Below are 22,329 nucleotides of genomic sequence, written 5' to 3' on the forward strand. Positions count from 1 at the left end.
GTATGTGGAGTAGTAGATGTGGAATTCTAATGCTGACACCTCCATGACCCTACAGGAGAAAACTGAGGGACTTGGTTATTTCAAGATGTTTTTATTCTGGAATAGTGCTGCTCCACTGGTCTTGAATAACCAGTTTAAAACCTTCATTAGTAAAAATCAGATTGCGTAACCTGTGAATTTTTCCTTAGGGAAGGCTGGAGCTATTTATAAAAGGTTGTGTTTATTTATTTGCATGGCTAGAAATAAAGGCAAGATTTTATTACCCACTCCATTTCCCCCTCAGGCTGCTTATTGGAAACTTAAGAGTAACATGCAAAAAAATCCATGAAAATCTTAGAAACCTCCATCATCTGGTTTTCTTTTTATTTGGAAGATTATTCTCCTCCACCCATAAACATCCATTTGGTCTCTCAGAAATTTAAAAATCTGGATGCAAAGAAAGTATCTTGATACAGAATTGTATCTTCAAAATTAACTTTATTGATATTTAAACTAAATCCTCTTCCCCTAGCCTAAATATGTTTCAAAACTTTTCCTAGACCTCTTTCTCCAAGAAGAGCATAGAAGATGGGAACTGCAGTTATATGTAAAAACTGACCACAACAGTTTGTTTTAAAATTTTAATTTTTGACTGTGATTGAGTTAGATTTGGGTGTAGGAAGGTCTAATTTATTAAAAAAATCAATGCAATAGTCTCTTCATTCTTAGAATAATATGCTGCAAAAATGACAAATCAATAGAGGCAACCCTGAAAATAGGGGAAAAACAGTTGAAGGTCTCAGTTACTTGTATCTCTTCACTTCTTGTTGTCTTCTTTATGAAATAAGTTACTTGTCAATTACAATGCATTTACAAATTTGTAATACTTGTAATACACTAACCAGTCATGCTAGGTCTAAATACATAAAAAGCTAGGTCTAAATATATAGAGAGCAGGGAGGAAATTCCATCTGTCAAAGTCGAGGGAGCATTTTATTGAAATCATGAAATAGTTGTTTGCAGACATTTTGTTGTCTTCTGTAGTTTCTCTTGTCTGTGGAGAAGCTCTGAAAAATATTACTCTTTAGAGTAGGAATTCTAGCAAGAAGGAGAAGGAGACATTGCAAGGTACAGTGTTCATTATTAAACTAAAGAAGGCACTTGCTCTCCTGCTTGCCTGAAGATTATATAAAAACAAACAAAACACCTAAAAACATGTCTGCAGGGACAGGGAAAGTGGTAATGCCAAAAGAGGTGAAATATGTCCACAGAATACATTCATATTTTAAAAGACAGTGATAAAAGTGATCTAATGACTTAACCAGATGCTACTATTGCATAATTTAAACTTTGAAAGTCAACACCACATTTGAATTACTTTATTTTTTCTTTCTTACTTAAAAAAAACCCAACAAAACACAATCCCAAAACCAAACCAAGCAACTAAAGAAGCTCTTCGAAGTTTTCTTCATCCAGGCAGCATCACCACTGCCACAAAAGAACAATCCACTTGACGGCAAGAGCAATTTAATTCAATAAACATATCCTCCTACCACTTCTTGGTTTTATTTCTTAACCATTGACTAGACAATAATGCAACCTCAAAGCAGAATAAGCATCAGGTACAACTGTTTGTCTTTCAAATAGACAATCCGTCATTATGTTCTGCATTGCAGAGTGGTTTGAGTGCATATTCAGCCACAGGCTGAGGGCCACATTCAAAAAGCATTTGAGAAGAGACAGAAAAAAATATAAGGAACTAGTGAATGGGTAGGCAAAAGTGGTAAGAGTCCACGTTTCTGGTCAACTCCAGTTGGCCAGGAAGAAGGTAGCTGGTATATCAGAAGAAGGACATGCAGAAACATTGCCTCCACCAAAACCAAAATGTTTTCATCTCCCCACAGTTTAACAGAACTCATACAGTCGTGTGTATGCCTGTGAACTCAAGACTTGTTTCCTGTGTCTTGTCCTGTCATCAATGTAACTATCCTTATATTTTCTTTGTGGTGTCTTCTATCTTCACAGCTTCAGAATATTTTGAATTGTATCTACCTTCAGTACCAGTTAGAGTTCATCCTAGTGACAAGAAAATAAACAATGGGAATTTTTCTGAAAGTACAAATAAAAATAGTTTTTCATATGTTTTTGAAGTAGTACTAATTTTTCAATTGGACAAACATTTCTTAAGTAGCATTCAGGGTATTTAAATAGCTGTGTGTTAATACCTTAAGTTTACCCAATCTTGCCTCTGTAATTTGCATTTAATACTACAGATAAAGAATGTAATTATTTAAATATGTTATTATTTACAGCAAGTCTTTTGCAAAAGGCTCCACAGTAAGTGTCCTTACCTTATTTCTAGATTTTTTTCTTTTTCCTTTGCTTTCCATTGCTTCTAATTTTTCATTCAAAAGGTCAGCTATACCTTTTGCATCTCTACTGTCTATATATTCCCCAAGAACACTTTTCTGAAAAGAAAAGAAAAAGAGTATGGGGAATATGTTACACAATTTTTAGACAAAATTCAAGAGGAAGGCAGGGCAGAATACAATGGCCCTAGTAGCTGAATGTATGACTCATGGATATATTTTTGTCTGTGTTTATACAATGTTAATTTACATTTTAGTAAGTACCACTCTTAGCTGTTAGTTTTCAAAACTACACTAATTTGTCCTGATCATTAAAGGAATCTCGAATAGTGACAGTTATCTCATATTTACTGAAATATTTAAGCTGGACAGCTATTACAGAGTCTGCTACTTTGTAATCTGTGTGAAATCTCTGACAGTGAGTGGCTGTTTTGAAGACCTAGAAAGCCTTTATTCTTTTCCACAGAAAATCTCATTGAACTTGGTGGGATTGTGCGAAGGAAGATTTCTAGAACTTCCCATTAAAAATCCAGTTTAAAAAAAAAAAAGTTAAGCCAAATGTCTATCAGCAACCATTAATACTTCAACATTAATACACTTAAAAAGGTCACTATAATATTTCTGAAATTTATTAGTGTTACAAGAATAAAGGTTAGTTCCTCTAACTATCTGAATATACTTTGTATTTTTCATTTATACTATTACTCTGTTAGTAAGAAATGTTAATCTGAAAGAGTCCCACTGATAATTGAAATAGTTTGATAAGGTTTGTTTTTGAGAAAACACAACCATATTTTTTCATTAATTATGTATCTTAAAACACATTATATTAGTCAGAATTGATCTTTCAATATAATAACAACATTTAATTAAATTTCTCATTAGCCAAAATGAAGTTGACCATATTTCACTGAGACAGACAGTCTACTTTTGGGTAGTTGGTGATAGAATTGGTAAAGGTTGAAAAACATTTTGTCACCTGACACCTTGCAAATTAAACCCTAGCTCTGGTTAAGCCCGCATTTCAATTACTATTAGAATTCAATTTCTAGTCCATTACTATTTAGTTCTATCAATTTGCAATTTATTATTATTGTATCACTGTCCTACTATTTTAAGTATTACCGAAATGGATTATTTGGAGATACAGTAATATATAAATAATTCACTTTAATATATTATCGAAATATCCCGTTTAGTTTTAAGATAAAATGAAATACATTTACTAACAGTATCTGCCCACCAGTAACACTTACCTTTGTTCCTTGGTAGGGGTAAAACTTAACAGTAGGATAGGCTCTGATATCAGCAGTCTGACAGGTGTGACCATATGCCTGACAGTCGACTTTTCCAGCTTTTACTTTTCCTTTAACAGCCTGAAAAGAAATGTTTATTAGAAACAAGTTACAAGTTTCCATGGGTGAGTATAAACAAATAAGTGGAATAAGCCAGCAGTGCAGCTAAAAATAAAAAAAAATTAAATTGCTTAAATCTTTGACATATTTCAGTAGCTGCTTGCCTGTTTCCCAGCCTGTCACCCTTGTGTCGGGTGTCTCTCTGTGTGTTCAGAGAGCACTTGTACTTGAATTCAGGGCAAAGCACAAAAGCACACCACAAAATCTACAATGGCCACTCCATCAAATTTGAAATCTGTCTCAAAAGAGGGTTTCTGTGTCTGTCTGTGGAAGAGACAACACCCACTGTCTAGTGGGACCTAGAAGTGTGCATCATTCCATAAGTATGAGGCTCATGGAAATAATGGTTTTTAGATGACTACTAACAAATAAAGTGCTGACGAGTAAGATTTTAACCATTACAATTATAACAAACTGGCAATATATTTAAAAACATACCCTTGCAAGCATCTCAAATTCAGGAGCAAAATTTTGGCAAGGTCCACACCAAGGAGCATAAAAATCAATGACCCAATGATCTTTCCCATTCAGAACTTTTTCTGTGAAACTCTGAGGCGTGAGATCTACAGACACCTGTGGCAAATATCTGTGGAAAGGAAGAGTAACAGTCGTAATACATTCAAAACTTTAAACAATATCCAAATCCCAAATTAAGAAAAGCTTCAGAAAATAAGAATGTGAGTAGTCTGGAAATCCCCATTTCACACTTTGTACTATAGCAGAATAACTTCTTAAAGGTGGTAAATAAAATAATATGGTTTTCAAGAGATGGGTGGATAGCAAGGAGAGTATGCTATTTCTCCAAATTTTTAAAAAAAGATGTAGAAACTTGAACATCTTAAATTAAGAAATACATATATCCAAGTGCTTCCAGATCTTGATTTACATAGTATTTAAATACTTATTTATTTATCCTAGCAAATAACTACAGCAGCAGCTCGTGAACAAAGTTTAATGCAGTAACTTACCCCAATCCCCAGCCTCTGAGTGAATAGGCATCTCTGTGCCATCCATTGTAGCTACTATAAAAACATTAAAGAGAAAACAAAAAGCCAGTTGCACAGTAGGTTGAATTGTTTGGGGAAAAAACCTTACAAACAACCCACTCTGAAGAGTGGTGATAATCAAACAAAGAATGCAAATGTATATGTTTTAGGATATATTTCTACCCTGCTTTCAAATCTGAATGAACAGTCTCGTAAATTCTATTAAAACCTACAATATTAAGGAGTAGAAGACCAAGACAAGAAAGAGAAGAAATAAAAATTAAGATTCCTGTCTCATTTCAAATTACTGAAATGAAATGGCAAAATAAAATCATTAATTTGAAATAAGCCAATAATATCCAGTATAGTAATATCCTAACAGCCTATTTTAATATCTGTGATAAACCTCTTTCACCCAACAGAAGAGGTGTATGTGTCTTGTTTCATATCATGGAACGTTTCCCAAACTGAAGCAATGTACTTACTAGTATTGATGAGCTGTGTTTGATTTTTGAGGAAAGAGTCTGATTTCAGGATACCCCCGAACACTTTCTTGGTGACAGAAAGAATAATATTTTTGACAATCCACACTACCTACGCTGATTAATCCATTTAACATCTGAAAAAGAAAGAAGAAAACCTACCATCAAATATGTTAACCAATACAACAACAATTTCAGTAACACTACATGGCTCACAGGGCACCTACCTTACCTCAAAGGCACCCACAAATGGGATTAATTGGTGTAAGGAATGCCCTATTCCAGTGTGCCTCATCATAGCTCAGTAACTGTGCCAGAGCCTGTGCAGTGCAGATGTGCTAGCAGTGTCACACAGGCCTGTGTGTCCTGAACACAGTGTATTCGTTGTAAAGGCCCAAACTACCTGGCCTAGGCAGGGAAGCTGTGAGTCTTTCCAAAGCCCTTTTTCTTCCCCACAAATTTTCTAGTTCAAATTTTTGGAAACACCTGCAGGGAAGGTTGTCATTACAGTAATATTACTTTTGCAAATGAGAGAACACTGTAATGACCTTACACACTTGTAACCAACATGAAAAACTGGCCTAGAGTATCAGCGTATTGAAGCTTTTAAAAAGCTGAATAAAAACGTTGTAGTTGAAACAATACAAAACTGTCAGGTAGAAACTGCCTGTTTTGATGGCAGTATTAGACTAAAATTTTTCAGCTGACAATTCTCTTAAGAAAGCAGTTGTGCCAATTTCCCAGAAGAGGAACAAAAGGAGAAAAGTGTTTGAATGTCATTTACCCTGGCCATTTTCTTCCATTCTGGCATTAGAGCCTGACAAGGTCCACACCATGGAGCGTAGAAGTCCACCATCCAGATCTCCTCTCGTTTTCTTCTCTGAACTAATTCAGCAAATGTCTCTGGTGTTAGGGAGACCACCGATGGATTCCTAAGATCCTAAATAGAGACAGCTTATGGACATCACTTACTGCTGCACAGTGTATCCCCTACCTAGGGCCATCATGTACAAACAGACTGTGCCAAATTCTGAGAATGTTCTGTGACATTTGCTTGCTGCTTTGGTAGGAAAGACTCCATACCACTGAAAGGAATGGAAGCACCAAATTACATACCTTCAACCCCAAAATTATATGCCTAATTTGTTGAGAAAAACTATCAAAAAAGTACTCCCAGGCTCCAAAATGGAGGTAAAAAAAAAAAAGAAAGAAATCCAGCTTACGTGGCAGAAACAGGTGTTATGAAACTCAGCCATGCTATTTTAATGCAGAAAACATATAGTACACTATGGGCCTCTCAATGCCAACTGAAAGACTAACCTTCACCTGTTTCTGCATGTGTGTTCTTGAAGCTGCTTTTTCTGAGCTACCTGGAGAGAACCATCTCTTCAAAAAGTGAAAAATAGCCTGTGGATATAGCAGAGAACCTCAATGCTGGAGCTAAGTTGGGTGCCAGAATTCTAGCATCAAGAGTGACCAGTACCAGTAATTTGCAGTTCTGTGAGTTACAGTTCAAGGACAGCTGAGAAGTGTGGACAGCAGCAATCTAATTGACAAAAAACATGAACTCCTTCCTATATCAAGGTGTGTATGTGAAACATTTCCACCTTAAAAGTAGGAAGTGATGTAATATTAATTTCTTTATCCTTTCCATAGGACAGAAATCATTACTATTATTTTGCAGATTGGAAGGGAGCTTTCTTTATTTGCTAATAACCTCAAAGAGATTATGTGACAGAGTAGGGAAATTAACTCATTAGTTGTCAAGTCTCTGGCAGTTGCTGGATCACTTTTCTTGCCCCAAATTTCACCTTTTATTTTCCTTGTCTAATTAAAAACCATCTTAAGAATCTTCCAACTAAAGAACATATTTACATATGAACTGCATAGGACAAGACTGCAATGAACATTACATACCTCTATAAACTCCAAGATCTGCTCAGCAGAGTGATGTCCTTCATACTCATGAACATCAGACTGATTGAACACCACTGTTGTTGGGTAAGCTCGAATGTTATGCTGATAAAATGGAAAATAACAAATTGCATAGAATGATTAAGGCTCTTGGACTTGCCTGTAACTGTCATTGGTACTGGTGACTCCTCTGTTCAGTTTGTACAGTACAAGTGCTCAGACTTACATGCAGGTGAGAATCTGACACCATAACAAATCAGTACAGAGAAGATGCCATTGTATTCAGAGATGGTTCTCAGTTTGAAAACCAGACAGTAATTTTTTTGCCATGCTCCATAAATACAGGAATGAATCCATGGGCCTCCTAAGCCTTAGCTTTAAAACTATTCCCAGTCCTCAGATGGAATGTTTATACTGTATGAATAACTATTGTTTACCACTGAACACAGTTGGTTTCCATCATTTGAATTCCTCCGAGGGTAAACACACTAAAGAAAACTTGAAAAAGTTTGTCCTTTTTTGCTCATTTTCCATGCATTTTCAGACATTAACCCCAGCCCCTAGAATTATTAAATTCTGAGCCTTCCACAGTCTTCCATTAACACTATGAAATTAGAATAAAATCTGGGCTGTATTCCACATTAATACATTATCTGTAGTTTATATATAGTGTAGTGTATATATAGTTTGCTTCTTTGAAAAAAATTATGATACAAGTGCCTGTTCAATTTACTGCCCTTTAGGAAATTAACATTAAAAGACAAGCATTGTCTGCCCATATCCTCCTACCCCCAAATTCAAAGAAAATAATATTTTTTGAAAGGATTATATTTTTATTTCTTTATTTTTAGTTCCTGCAGCTTACCATGTTGCAAAGGCCTTCATGGACAGTACAGTCTAGTGTTCCAAATTTAAGCTGACCATAAAGATGTTTAGATGCTTTTCTCAGCTCTGGTAACAAAGCTCGACAAGGAGGACACCACTAGAAGACAAAATGCAAGTAAATACAATTGCTTTTCCCACAGGTAGCTCTCAGGAGAATATTCATGATTAATAATCTGCTGCTTTGACAACAGAATCCACTAAATAGAAAACCCAGTTAGGAACTAGAGCTGCCAAGGAATGAGGAATTAGAACACCCTCTCATGATGCTGAAGGGCACTTTCAAGATACTCCTTGTTACATAGTTGCAGAACAGATTTTAGAAGAAGGAAAATGTAGATATTAAATATTTACCGGTGCAAAGAAATCCACAAGCCATGGCTCCTTATCTTTGTCAGGAAAATTCTGAGGTCCCAGTGTGATGACATGGGAGTTCACACTTTCTTTAGCAAATGCAACAATGTCATATAAGATCTTCTTTCCTTCAAAGAACAAAGAAAGGAAACTCAATTTTTACATGAGAGGTGGAATTAAAAACCCCTTTGAAAGCAATAGAAGCCTTTCAGATCCCTTGTCTAACCTTTAAACACAGCCTGCTTAAATAAATTTAGCAGGGACTGACTTGCTTTTCCTTAGGAGGACAATGTTAAACTGTCTGAACTACACAGGCAGGACACACTGTAGCTGATAGCTGATATGTGGCTAAATATTAAACAGGACAGTTACCCAATATTAGCCAAATAATGCTTTATCCAAGACAAAACATGTTTTTGTCAAACAAAATGACAAAATGTTTTGTGACAGATTATTGGTAATTTTACCATCTTGTGTTGGAATTAAAAAGTACAATTCTAGATACCCTTGACTTGGCAAAGGGATTGACAAGGTAAGAACTTCAAGCAAAATAATTTATTTTGATAAATCACTGCTGTTTAGGTGCAACTGAAATTCCTGCTCACACAGCTCCAATGGGCAAAGATCCAGTCATACCCTTTGTAAACATATTTGTCAGCAGAAATGAGAGTTTTTCTGAGAATAAGAACTTCAAGTTAATCAAATCTGAAGTCACTGCATAATGACTTACCAAGATTTATTGCTGTTCTTAGATTTTAAAATGTTGAAGCCCTTCAACATAGCATATTAAAAAGCCTGACTCTTTTGAAGATTATTTTCTCATAAAGACTGGAGTGAGATGGCTATTGGTGAATGTTCTACATACTATCTATTTTCTAAATAGTAAACCAAACCATTCAGAAAAAAAACCCTGTAGGCATTGAAGTTCAGTGTACTTCCACCATTATAAAAATGCTGCATGGATGTAATCTCTTCTTGCCTTCTCTCCAGCAATGTAAATTACAGGAAATATATAAGGCTTTTGCTTATATACCAATCATTTGATGTATGAGATCATCTCTTCCCCCTTGATAAGCCTAATCTTTTCTAATCAGTGAAAAACTTTTCACTTTTCCTGTTATTAACAGTATTGAGGTTCTGACATAATCCTAGCAGGCTGTTTCTAATACCTCAGAGGCTGAAAAATGAGAACTTCCTCTTGGATATGCAACTGCCTTGTGCCACATTCTGGATGAAGCTACACCTGTTCCTGCAAGCTACAATTTGGCTTCAGGCTCCCTTCTTCAACCAGCATTTCTGAATCCTTTCAGCAGTACACAGTAATATAGTTCCAGCCTTTCCTGAAAGGAAACTGTGATGTTGGAAATGAAAGTAAGCGGTAAAAGTGTCAGTAACTTGGACAGAGTTTAACAAAGCATGGAATTAGTTTAGTGCAGTAATACATGAAACCAAATCCAAGTTTGTCAAACTGGCTGCACTGTGTAACCAGCATGTTAAGCCTCACTGAAGGGTGTGTCTTGCAGCATCCTCTGGTTACCCTGCCCAAAGCAGAAGCTGTCCTGATCAGCTTCAGTGATTCCATTTGTATGTAATTATGTAAATGATGTTGAAACAGACTGCAAAGACAAAATACATCCCTCAGCATCTGATGACTGCTTACCCAGGAAAAATAAAATAAAACCAAAGGATATAATAAATAATTTGTGTAAGGCTACTTTATGGTCAGAGGAAAGATAGCAAATATTAAAGCTTCAAAACTTATTTGGGAAAACAGTTATGGTTTGCCAAAGATTTTGTCATCTTGAAGGGATTAGGTCATGATTTAAACTTGCCAAAGTTTCCCTTACCATGATGAATTTCATAATCTCCAGTTCCTTTTCCTTTGAAGACTGCTAAACAAGGCTGATAAACATACAGTTTGTTGCAGACGGTTGGTGAGGAAAGGCAGTCAAACTTCCCAACCTATATTTAACAGACAATGCCATTTTAATTAAAGCAGCCTAATAAATATCAATATACTCTGAAAGACAGTAAGAATTAAAAAATAGAGGTAAATATATGGAAAACTGATAGTCTTTTTTATAAACAGAGCTCTTGAGAAAAAGTGATGTTCAAGGAAAACTACTAACACAACTATATTAGGTTGCTTGCTAATTTTTAATTTAAAGGCCAAAATGGGGAATAAAAACATGAAGAATTCTTTTTCTCCTTACAAATATAACAGCAAAGAAGTAAGAAGACACCAAAAATTGATGTGACATTAAAATTCTTTTAGTCAAAGGAACAATTTAAAAAAAGAAAACTTTATAGAACAATACAATCTGTAGGCCTTTAGTGCAAAGTTTGAACTTGGTTTCTTTTTATTAAGAAAATAATCAACATGACCACAGGGTTTTCTGAATAATTAAAATATAGTTCCATATACATCAATTTGATGTTGGTATGTTAATTTATAATTATTAACTGAATGGGATCTGCAGCAACATTTCCAACAACAGAGCAGATTTCAAAGATAATCTCTCTCTCCTTTTAAATGATTCAAAATGTACAGGAAATTTAAGTGATTGCTTTAAATAAAAAGCTTTACTGCACATCCACCATATGACAGCATATCTGTTTCAGTACCAGAGGTGGCATGTGGTAGTAACAGCTAATACCAATGAAAACCATGATTTGTCTTGGAATGTAAATGGCATTTAACATTAGATGAGTGAGCACTCTTACCTGAATATGTTCATCTTTAAGTAAAAATTTAAGTTTCTTAAATTCCTGCACATTTGATTTATCACCCTCCCCAAACTGGAAGAAAAGCAGCCACCGGTGATGAGCCAGACGGTCCTTTAAACCACAGGAAAAAACAAACCAACAAAACCACAAACAGTTAATCTCAACTATACCAACACTGGAAATCCTTTTGTGTTCTATAAAGGCAAATGTCAAGGCATTCATCTCTGAAAGACCTCCACTAAACAAATTCTTCCATGTAGTCCTTCCACGAAACTTCCTTTTACCGCATCATAATCAAGGAAGTGGAAAAAATCTGAGAGCAAGCTGGCTACAAGCTGCACTCCAGTATTTGTTGTTTCTCTGTGGATTTCCTGTTGTAAACTATGCTGCTATATGCAACTACAAGTGTGGAAAGAGCTTTCCTTTTGTTTTTCCTCCAAGACATGAGCTACTTTTAAGACACTTAATTTCAGTTCATACATAAATTATCATGGATTAGCAAGTATTTTCTTTTTCTTTTCTAAATTACCAAACTTAAACCAAAATTCTCTACAGTGCAGTTGATTTAAAAAATAACTAGAAAACTGCAGTTGCAGAGAATTGAACACAAAAAACTGAGTTGCAATGGCAATTTCTGTGATTTCCTATATTTCTATGAAATCTCCTCCCCTTACTTTTGTTATTTTGCTAAACAACAGAAGTAAATGTAGACAGTGTTAAATAATTTTGCATACAGATAAAAAGTAGTAGTATTCTGTTAAATACTAATTACTGTGTCAAAAGGACTTGAAAAACATAGACAATAACAACAAAAATATAAAAATATATTACTTGAAGATATCTTTGCATATTTTTTAAAAATTACCTCTAATGATGCTGCAGAGATGATTTCAAAGTCTGGTAGATGCTTCATTACTTCCTGATATATTTCTCTGGCATCCAAGGAGTTAAGAAACTAGGATGGAAAGTTAACTGTCTTTATTACAAGGAATTTAAACCATCAACCTGATTAGTACTCAAAGTGTCAGGAAATATTAAACTCAAGAAATTGTATTTTGTCAAGACAGGGACCAAAGAGAGTGAAATTCAAATTCAAAAATCAAGTTTACAAGATTTCCAGTCTAGTTTTGCAGCCTTCCTTAACTGCACTGTAGAGATATTTAGTTTTCCATAATTTGTAAAATTTTGGAAGTAATAGGAATCAGTAACTGAGCTGCAAATTAAAAGGTTCTAAGTAGGTAGGTTGCAATTTAATTTCCTCCTTTTAAAAATATAGGTAACAGTAGTGACAATGAAGGAACAAGTTGTGCTTCAAACAGAAATGTCTCCCATCAATTAGGGAAGTTAAAACTACCATACAAATGTAGGCTGCAATATTAGAATAGAACTGAGCAGTAAAATTTATACTGACAGACACTGTAGGAGTACTTTTATCACACATGTCAGGGTAGCATTTTTCAAACTTGTGATACCTGGGGCATATTATTTCTGGAATAAAAAATTAGGGGCACATCACAGATCATGGAATCATTTAGGGTAGAAAGGACCTTTAAGATCATTGAGTCCAAGCTGTGACCAGCTGCCAAGCTCACTACTGTAAACCACATCCCCAAGTGCAAGGTCTGCACATGTCTTTTAAATACCCCTGGGGATACTGACTCAGCCACGTCCCTCGGGGCAGTTCCAATGCCTCACAACCCTTTTGCTGAAGAAAGTTTTGCTAATACTCAATCTAAACCTCCCTTGCTTGAGACTATTTCCTCTTGTCCTATCAGTTTTCACTTGGGAGAAGAGACTCCCAGGCTTGCCCAGGGCAGCAGCGTTAGCAGCAGCTCCTGAGCCAGTCACAGAGCACTTCCCAGCCCTGAACTCCCAGAGCTGCTCAGGGAGGCTCCTGCGGAGGTGGCCAGGCAGAGTTACAGGCTGCTGTTCACTCTCCCAGCAAACTGGGATCACCTCCAGGATCACTGCCTGAGCAACACAGGGATAGAAACTCACTGCAGAGCATACCAGCTTAGAAGATAAAAGAATCTTTTTAGTTGTGTATCATCAGTCTGGAAATGATTTATACATTCCTTTACTATGGTTATCACTTTGTTTATCTAAATAGATAATGAAAAACAAGTCATACCAAAACACCGCCTTTCTCTTTGTTATTTATGGTGGCTCCAGGTGGAAAGTATGCAGTAGTACTAGATGAGACATCTAAATTATCACAAAGTTCGCCCTGGGTGCCACAGTCCATCCAGCCCACATTAACAAGACCTTCCTGTAATTAGGAAAAAAACAACACAAAACAAATCCAAAGAAAAGTATTTTTTAATTTTAGGTGCAGAAATGCTTTTGAAAATCCCAACACAGGTAATTATATATAATACTTAGAAAATGAAAGAAACAACACTGTCATTTATTACGTAATATTAATTCTTATTTTATAAAATCCTTAAAATAGTTAATGTTATTTCAACAGCTACTCAGGCAAAGTATTTAATTGCTCTAAAAGTGTTATCTTGGTTCTACTAAACTCAGTGAGAATTTTAGTTACAGTATGATGCTTCACTTCTGTTATTTTGTTTTAAATATAACAGGTAATGTTTTCAAAGTGAAACACTGCTTACCAACATGCCAGCTAGCTTAAGGCGGGTTTGGTAACTCAAGCAATCTGCAAAACAAAAATTATTTATTTACAAACATAAATCTTCACCTTATTAATGCACTAAATCTACTCTTGCTTAGAATTGCCCCTTCCCTCCCAAAAAACATGACCACTTCTAATGGCTAGCAGCTTCCTGGCTGTTCTTCCAGTGTTCCTGGAGTTCTCACATCTAATAATCACCACTTAATCACTGTCTACTCTAGTTTAAAAACCTCCACAAATAACATTCTCTTCCTTCATCAACACAGAATTATAATTTTAAAAATTTTACTATTTTATTTACCGTAAAGATTAGTCTTTAAAATTTGTTACTCAATGTTAAAAAAAAAAAAAATCCAAGTATCTACATAGAGTCTTGGAATGATATTTCAATGGAAATATCCATTTTCTGTGATACAAATAATAATTCACTACTATAAATACATCATAAACTTTAATTATCCATACAGACTTTGAATAGTTGCCTTTGGATGCAGATTTAAAAAAAAAAAAAAGATGTATAAACCTCTCCTTAACTGAAACATAGCTGAAAACTTAACAAAAGGGCTGCACTTGAAATCAAGCTATTTACAAATGTAAATCCAAGACTGCAGCTCTGTTCTCAGAACAAAGGTCTCTTCATAAGGCTGAGAAATCTTTATTTGTCAAAGGTGTAGTGCATTTACTTAGCTCAAGCAGCTAACCAAGGTAACTTTCTCATATATTATATCCAGTACTGATCCCAAGAAAGCTAGAGACAAACAGCTACAAAAAACTACTCTTATGTAAACCCAGTGGTAAGAGCCAATTACTGTGTGCAAACCTAAGAGAAATTATTCAGCTAAATTTTAATATTGGTGGTTGAAGAGGGAGATGCAGCCTTTCTGGTACTCAGCTATCAAGAGAAGCTGGCATGTCCCTCAGCAGTATCTGTCACCAGAGCTGGAAACCAAAGGGAGAAGCCTTTTCTGCCACTTCCCTTCCTGATGGATTACACTCCAGTGCTGCTTTAATGACTTACAGGACATTACAGAAGGACAATAACATGATTTTTCCTTTAATGTCCCTTTTGTCAAACTGCTTTTTACACAGAGCTTAAATGACCGACAGGCCAAATACTGTGGTTACCTAAGATGTTTTTTAGCAGCAAAAGGGATTATGCTGCTATCAACAGAAGTCTTTTTTTGTCACATTAAGTATTTAATATACCTACCCCCACGTTCAGCACAGAAGGTGATCAGCCAACCAACACCAGAAGCAAATGAAGTTTCAATAGCATTTACAAAATTTCCTAAGAATGAAACAATTTGCATCAGTTTGTGACTAGTTAAACGTGACCATGAAACAAGGTTTTTTATTTGTAGTAGCGAATTGCATGAACTATTTTTAGTCTCAAAAAGAAGACTTAACAACAGCTGACAGATTCAGTCATATGCATCATTTCTGCCGTATTTTATACAGCAAAAACAATTTCAACAACAGCCCCCCAAGCAAAGCACATGAACATTACCTGCCCATAACTCAGTGACTGTGCTTGTAACATACTGCATGGCAAAGTTCTTCAAGCTCTCTTTTGACCTATCTCCGTAATATTTCACTGGTTGCTACAGAAGACAAAGAGTAAAGTTTATAAAATTATGAAAAGGCAATAACCCCATCCCAAAACTTACTGTGTTTTTCTAACAGTAATCAAGCAACTGCAGCACCAACCCCCACTGTCACCCTAACTGTTCTCTCCCTCCCCTACCAGAATGTTCAAAATTAAAACTTAATTTAAATTTTGTAATGCGTTTTCTTTCCAAATGCTGCAACATGAGGATAATTTAGTCTTAGAAACATCAACTCCCAATGATTTTATTGCTATTTAAATAAAAATTGCTTATATCACTCAATTTAGCATTCAACCTCTCAAAACTTAATTATTGCCAAAATGTATCCATCTATTCCTTTAGACACCATCCCAGCACCACGACTTAGCAAGCAGCTATAAAGAGTCACATACATCATGCAGGGAATCTTATGGAAGGAATTTCCAAGTTCCTTTAGGCATGTGGTCATATTCTTTAAGACTCAAAACCACAAATTATGCCTTGTACTTGAAAAGTCCTTTACGACACTGTAAGAGAAACTGTTCAAGGAGACTTGTTGCTTTGCTACAGCATCTCTGCTGAAGTATCTTCCCAATCAGAAGTGACAGAAAATTATTCAGAAAAAAACACTGTAAAACTACATTAGCATTTATTTGAATTATATATATAAGTTATATCTATTAAGAAATATATATTTTTTACATTAACTTTTAAAATTAATTTGACCAAAGTAAAGAAAAAAGTGTATTTATTAAAGGAAGTAACTCACCATTCCAGTTTTGAAAACGTACAGACTGGGGTAGCTGTTAATCCCTTTAATTCGACACAGCATTCTGTTATCTCCACAGTTCACAGCTCCAATGCGTATCACTCCATCCATCTCCTTAGCAAATTCCCTCCACTAAAAAAAAGTCAAAAAACAGGCTATTTTCCTATAAAGATATAATGAAAAATGAGCACATGCTTTATTCCTGGCATTTTGAATTGTTGTCTTTGATTTCAGCTTCAGTGTAAAAATCCACTTCATTAAGTTTTATGCTATTAAAACCAATGAATTTTCAGAGTTAATTTACTCGGTTTACGTACCGTAGGTGCTAAATCATGGCAGTGGGAGCATCGAGGAGAATAAAAATTCACAAACCACAGTTCTCCTGAGTTAACAGCAGCATCTAGACAGAGAGAAGGAATCATGCACATCTGCAGTGAAGTTACATCTAGAAGGTAAATTTTTGGTATATGGTATTCCCCAAAAGCTGTATTAAGTATTTAATGTCAGGCACAGTAACAGTAACTCAGATGAGATAAAGATTGTATCTCATTTAGGCAGGTGCACAAAAATCGGGTTTCAGAAGTTATCAGCACCCTAACTTTCCGCATCTCTTCTATTAATTAAGAAAAAGTATTGCTTGCAGATTATTCTAGCTGAAATGTGTGATAGTGTAAGTCTGGTTACAAAATATAAGTTCTAAAATATGTTTACCCACTAGACTTTTCCATTTCCTTGTTTCATGTATTTAGTGAGTTCCACCTGGCAATCTTTTTATGAAGAAATCATGTCTAATGTAATCTAAAAATCCAAGTTAATATAATTAATTGAAAAGTCAAGGGAAACAAATCATCTTGCTTATGAAAGAAAACAACAGCAACAAAATATACACAAAGAGCAGTTATCAGCTTGAATTACTTGGCTTTCAGCCTGTCCAATTTTCTTGTAGTGGATTTTGTAACCTTTATTTCCCTATATTAAAATATCCTCACAAAAAAGACAACTAAGGAATGTGTAGACCCTGCAAATAGATTAACCAAAACAAGGCTCTGGTCTCAGGGACAGCACAATGAGGGTCTGCTATCAGAACAGTTTACAACAGTTTAATTCAGCAGTAGGGCAAATCTTGCACACAGGAAACTGTACTCAATATGCAGATGAAAAATCACACTAAATCAGTATTTCTACCTCTAGCCTCTCTTAGTTATAAACAATTTAGCTGTAATTTTAAGAGAAAAAAAACTTGCACGATATTCTACTAAGACACAGCTCAATATGTAAAAATTGTACTTTGGGTTGCCATGTTGTCAAACAGCCGTTTATTTAAAAAACTTACCAAATTCTCCTCTATCCAATGTTATAATTTCAGGATCATCGTCATAAATACCTATTAAAAAAACCCAAGAATTGCTTTTTATTTTTCTACCTTTAAAACAAAGAAACAAACTATCATCTTATGTACAAGAGAAGACAGTAGATTTAAGCTGACGTACTGAGCTGGCAAAGAGGTTTTACAAAAAATCTATCCTTGTTTAGTACTATTGACCCTGAGTTTAACCTCTTGCTAGCTCACTCACTCTCAGGCTGCAGAAGTGTAAAAATGTTCACTATCAGAACATTCTTTTGATAATTTAGTAACCAACCATGGAGTGAGCAGAGAATTAGAACTACTGCTGTTATGGCAAGAGCATTAGAAATAACATCATCCAGCTGTCAGATTAAAACTCAAGAAGCCTCAGCTCTCACTGAGAGCTTTATGTAATGTCCAGAAGCTTCCACACTTTCTCAGCCTCTGGGTGCCTAAACATTTAGATCACAAAGATGTTTCCAGCTTTTCCACTCACAAAATGTGTGTGAATGCAGTGGAATGAAGTGGGTAGAACAAAGGTCAGGGAGACAAAGCTAACCAGTCCTACCTAGGGCATCACTACAAAACACTCCACTACTTCAACTACACAAGAAAGGCAGTGCAGAGTACCAAAAATACAATTAAAGAGCATTATATTACACTACTATGGTTGCAGATCTTTTACAGTACCTAACACGGTGAGATGTCATTTCACCTGAAGTACACAAGGATCAAATGCAAATAAATGATGAGAGAAATTAATTTCTACAGGTGACAAGGTACTTTTTATCTTACTTTCCACTTATATCTCACATCACATAATACATATGCACACCCATACATATAAATATATATAAAGCTGTACTTTTCTATACACACACACACACATATAAAATATAAAAATTGATGCTCCCTAAATCACTGATTAATGGACACTTAGGAACTGTTTCTTAATCAAGCAGTGAAACTTCTGGCAGATAAAATTTCTTAAATGTGTTTATCTGAAGAAGTTTTAGGGTAATTTCTATATTTTCCTGTGATAGTTGCACCACTGGTTTATTCAATTTCAATCTGCACAGACATTCTTTCTTAGAAATTGGGATGTATTAAATCAAACAACACCAGCAAAAAATTGTTGCAAGGTGGAGGTTTCTTTCAGCTCTTTCTGTCATCCCAACCAAACTATGTTCCTCAGATCCTGTTTTAGTTTACTCCTCTTACAACAGCTCTGAGAATCATTTATTGCAGACTTTCCCTAAAACTACCTAAAACTTGTTGAGACAAACATTAAATAACTTGTATCAGGACCATTTTAGGTATGATTCTGTTATTTTTTTCAGTTTCTACTACCTCTTTACTGATGTCTAATTGCATAATTACATATCAAATGGGCTTAACAGTGCAAAAATTTCCTCTCAAAATGCCCCTGAAGAATACTAAACTAAGGTCTTTTGCTTAAAAAACAAAAGAATCCTGATGAAATATTAACGCTAACATTTAAGTGAAAAAAAAAGCTTTGCACTTTAAAAAAAATAAACAAGAAGTTAGATGACCTATAAAAAGGCAAGCAGCAGGAACAAAAGGCTAGGTAAATAGATTGCATCTTTGGGTAGCCATTAACAGGGTAAATAAAATATTGGGCCAGCAGAGAGAGACAGCTACAGAGCAGACAGAAATCTGGAGAGGATACATAAGAAACATGTGAAAAGCTCTAACACAGATCTGAATACTGCATTTCCTTGTGACTGTTTTAGGCAAATCACAAACAGAGATCATAACTTACCAAAATCATAGCGGTAGAAGTGCCAGCTTTCATAACGACCTCCTTGCTGCTGATCTTCCAGACCCTTCTCTCCATATTTATCATACTTCTTCCGTAGATCTTCATCTTTAAGGACTTCATATGCTCTATTTATTTTCAAAAAATTTTCATGTGCATTTGGATCATTCTGTGTAAGGAGAACTGTAATTAGTAATTAATTCATAAACCATATTGCGTATATAATGCTGAGAAAATTATCTTCAGAAATACTTTTATATCCCTGCTAAGGATGCCAGTTGGGATGGAAGCAGACATTGCACTGTGATCTAAAACCAAACTACACTGAAATTTTCCTTTCCTGAAGCCAGATGTGTCCTCTTGTTTCTTCCATCCTCACTAAAGTACCAACTCCAATACAAAGTGAACTGGTAGGAGGCTGTAACATTCTCCAGTGACCTCTCTTCTTTCAACTCTCTCTTGAGTGGAATTAAAGAAAATACTCAGGAATGAAGATATACCATTTCCTCCATAATCATTTCCACTTCCCTAGAATCCCTGCTTGACCCGTTCAAAACCTCTGCTATAGAGACAGATTCATCCCTTCTGGTCTTGACAGTGTAGACAGCTGCCTCCTCCTTTGATTTAAAAAAGCATGTTTGTTCTAGGTAGGTTAGGAATTGGAATGGTGAAAAATTTTCTGATTTTGACATATTTTGAACCCAAGTTTGGGATCCGCACAGGTGCAGTGTAACAGTGGTATGCAAAATGTATGTGCCACATAGTCCTGTTCTTTTAACTTCTGCTTACACATTTCATCAAAAAGACACTTTTTCTTAAGATTTTTGATTTTTTTTCTAACTAGATACACAGAAAATTAATTACCTTATGGAATTTGTCTAATGGGTTCACCTTCTATAAAGCATCGCTAAGGTTGAAAATCACCTGTTGAAAAGTCTTTAGTAGCACCTGCATGCTTGGAAACAACAGAAACTGGCCCCCAATGCCATTATTTTGAAAGGATCAACAGAGAAAACAAAACCTTCATTTAATATCTACAAGTGCTGTCATTTGGCTTTGTCTCTGAGCTCTGTCAGAGGCTCCAATGTAGTCAGTGAAGGCAGGCCCTGAGCTCATATAAAATAGTGCTGTCTTTAGGGACTCCATGCAGTTGTATGTACAAAGACCTAAACCCTTTTATTTCCTGTGAATTTCTGCTTATTTCAAGTCATTTCAAGGAGAAACTGATGATGTTTAAGAGTGTTTTCTTTGTATTTCAGAAACATGGTAACACAGACTGAGCCATTTCAATCTTCTCTCTCCAGTTAGTCTAGTCTTTGTAACCTCCACTGTTACACCCTGGCAGTCCCGAGATGTCTGCTTTGTCCTCTTTGATACTTGGAGACTGATGTCTCAGAACAGGCTGCTCTTATTTGATGGTTAGAGGAGAACTTAGGGTAGGGAAATAGCAAGTCCCTGTAAACTAAATGGAAAGAGGAAAACTCAACAGCTTACCAACAAGGCAGTATGGTACACGATTAAGTTTTCCTCTAGTTACAAAAACAGAAGTGAGAATTAAAGAATCTTGACTCTTCTTACTACAGCAATTTAATGCAGCCCAAATTCAACAGAACCATGTGTGACCACCCTATCACTTTTTGTAAATTTTCTCTGCAGAAAATCTGAGTGGAACTGTATTATCAGGTGGTTACTTCACAATAACAGAGAGACATTTTTGATAAATTAAAACTGCTTTTCGTTTAAATACTAAGATCCATTAAGTCAACAATTTTGACTTGTAAAAAAGGTAACTTACCTGATTTTTGTCAGGGTGCAACTTTAATGCCAGCTTTTTGAATGCTTGTCGTATTTCTCTACTACTTGCTTCTTTGGATACTCCAAGTAAACTATAATAGTCCTGATCAGTGCACACAAGAACTATCAAACATATTAAAAATAGCAATAAAGGCCTTTTGAAATATCTAATATAATTTCCTTTGGATGCTAAGAATTCCATCATGAGGCTTTTGGAAATTTCACAGGTTCTGATTCAGACTTTGTGAAGAGTCTCCAGTAAATGTGCCAACATTCAGAGATACAGCTGTATTTATGGCAGAATTCTTCAAAATGCCTTTTCTACTTCATCTCACGAGTCTTGCTAAACTGACACCCTGTAAGATGACAGAGGAGAAAACAATTAAATACTACTTATTCAATAAGCACAGGTTAGTAACGCGCCCCACCGCCGGCTTGTGCGGACTGCACGTGAATATTTAAGTTTCTGGGTGGCTAATTACCTTCTTTCAGAAGACCACACGAGTGGTAGCACATCTCTTACCTGTTACCTTAATTGGGGTGACCGTGCACAGCTCCACCGAGTGACACCGAAAGGCACACACCTATGCCGCATTAAGAGAGGCGGGGGTAGCGGGGCTCACGCTTCCCTCCGGTAGCGCCGGGGGTCATTCCGCGGCAGGGCCGGCTGCCTCCTGTCTCTGCCGAGGAGGCGGGGGCGCCCCGCACACACAAAGCCGGGCAGACGAGCCCCGCGCCCGGAGCCGCCGGCAGCGCGCAGGTAGGAGCCCCGCGGGACCGGGCAGGAGCCGGGGCTGGGGCCGGGCTGCGGCGGGGAGGCACCGGGCGGGGCGGGCGCCGAGCTGTGCCCTCCCCGCGGCGGCAGCGGGGCCGGGGCCGGGGTCGGCTCCGAGGGGCTGCGGGAGCGGGCGGTGAGGCGGGCCGGGCGCGGGGCAGGCCGGGACGGCAGCGCCTTCCCCCGGCGCCGGCGGAAGGGCGGCGGGATCCGGGATCCGGCTCTCGGCCGGAGGCGGGCGGGGCGGCTCCGGGCTGACGTGGCCGCCGTGCCCGCCTCGGGCGGGGCTCGGCTCCTGCCGGCCGCTCCCTGCCGGGGCACGCCGGCCCGGCCCGGCCCTGGCCCTTCCTCAGCCCGGCGGTTCCTCAGCCCGGCCCGCTCTCGGCTGCCGCCCCTGCGGGCAGAGGACCGGCGGTGGGGCTGCGAAGGAGAGGGAGGGAGAGCTCAGCATGGGCACTTGGCCGGTCACATCCTGAACGAGGAGTCTCCAGGGGCTTGGAGCCAGGGAGGGGCGGAGGACTTCTTTAGAAGTTC

At 37.0% G+C, this 22,329-nt stretch overlaps 1 protein-coding gene across 1 annotated transcript; it reads right to left on the bottom strand.

The window, feature by feature from the left end:
• Nucleotides 1-791: 791 nt before the first annotated feature.
• Nucleotides 792-21,777, bottom strand: DNAJC10 (DnaJ heat shock protein family (Hsp40) member C10). The gene is made up of 23 exons (XM_033064074.2): nt 21,544-21,777; nt 21,022-21,376; nt 19,230-19,395; nt 17,435-17,485; nt 16,419-16,501; nt 16,102-16,233; nt 15,254-15,347; nt 14,957-15,034; nt 13,727-13,770; nt 13,240-13,377; nt 11,974-12,063; nt 11,106-11,219; nt 10,229-10,343; nt 8,382-8,509; nt 8,011-8,127; nt 7,149-7,250; nt 6,016-6,171; nt 5,235-5,368; nt 4,732-4,785; nt 4,202-4,349; nt 3,605-3,724; nt 2,331-2,447; nt 792-2,055 (listed from the first exon to the last, which is right to left on the bottom strand). The coding sequence occupies exons 2-23, from the start codon at nt 21,223-21,225 to the stop codon at nt 2,044-2,046; spliced, it is 2,397 nt and encodes a 798-aa protein (XP_032919965.1). The 5' UTR covers nt 21,226-21,376; nt 21,544-21,777; the 3' UTR covers nt 792-2,043.
• Nucleotides 21,778-22,329: the final 552 nt, after the last annotated feature.

The sequence above is a fragment of the Catharus ustulatus genome, chromosome 7 (genome assembly GCF_009819885.2).
Source record: "Catharus ustulatus isolate bCatUst1 chromosome 7, bCatUst1.pri.v2, whole genome shotgun sequence".
NCBI classification, from domain to species: domain Eukaryota; kingdom Metazoa; phylum Chordata; class Aves; order Passeriformes; family Turdidae; genus Catharus; species Catharus ustulatus.

Bases quoted from the DNA above. Each gene is read 5' to 3' on its own strand.
- DNAJC10 (XM_033064074.2), bottom strand. From the start codon at position 21,225: ATGATGGAATTCTTAGCATCCAAAGGAAATTATATTAGATATTTCAAA. The intron at 7,251-8,010 runs GTAAGCTGCAGG...CCATTTTATCAG, and splicing joins ATGAAGGCCTTTGCAACATG to CATAACATTCGAGCTTACCC. The intron at 3,725-4,201 runs GTATGTTTTTAA...ATTTCTTTTCAG, and splicing joins AATTTGAGATGCTTGCAAGG to GCTGTTAAAGGAAAAGTAAA.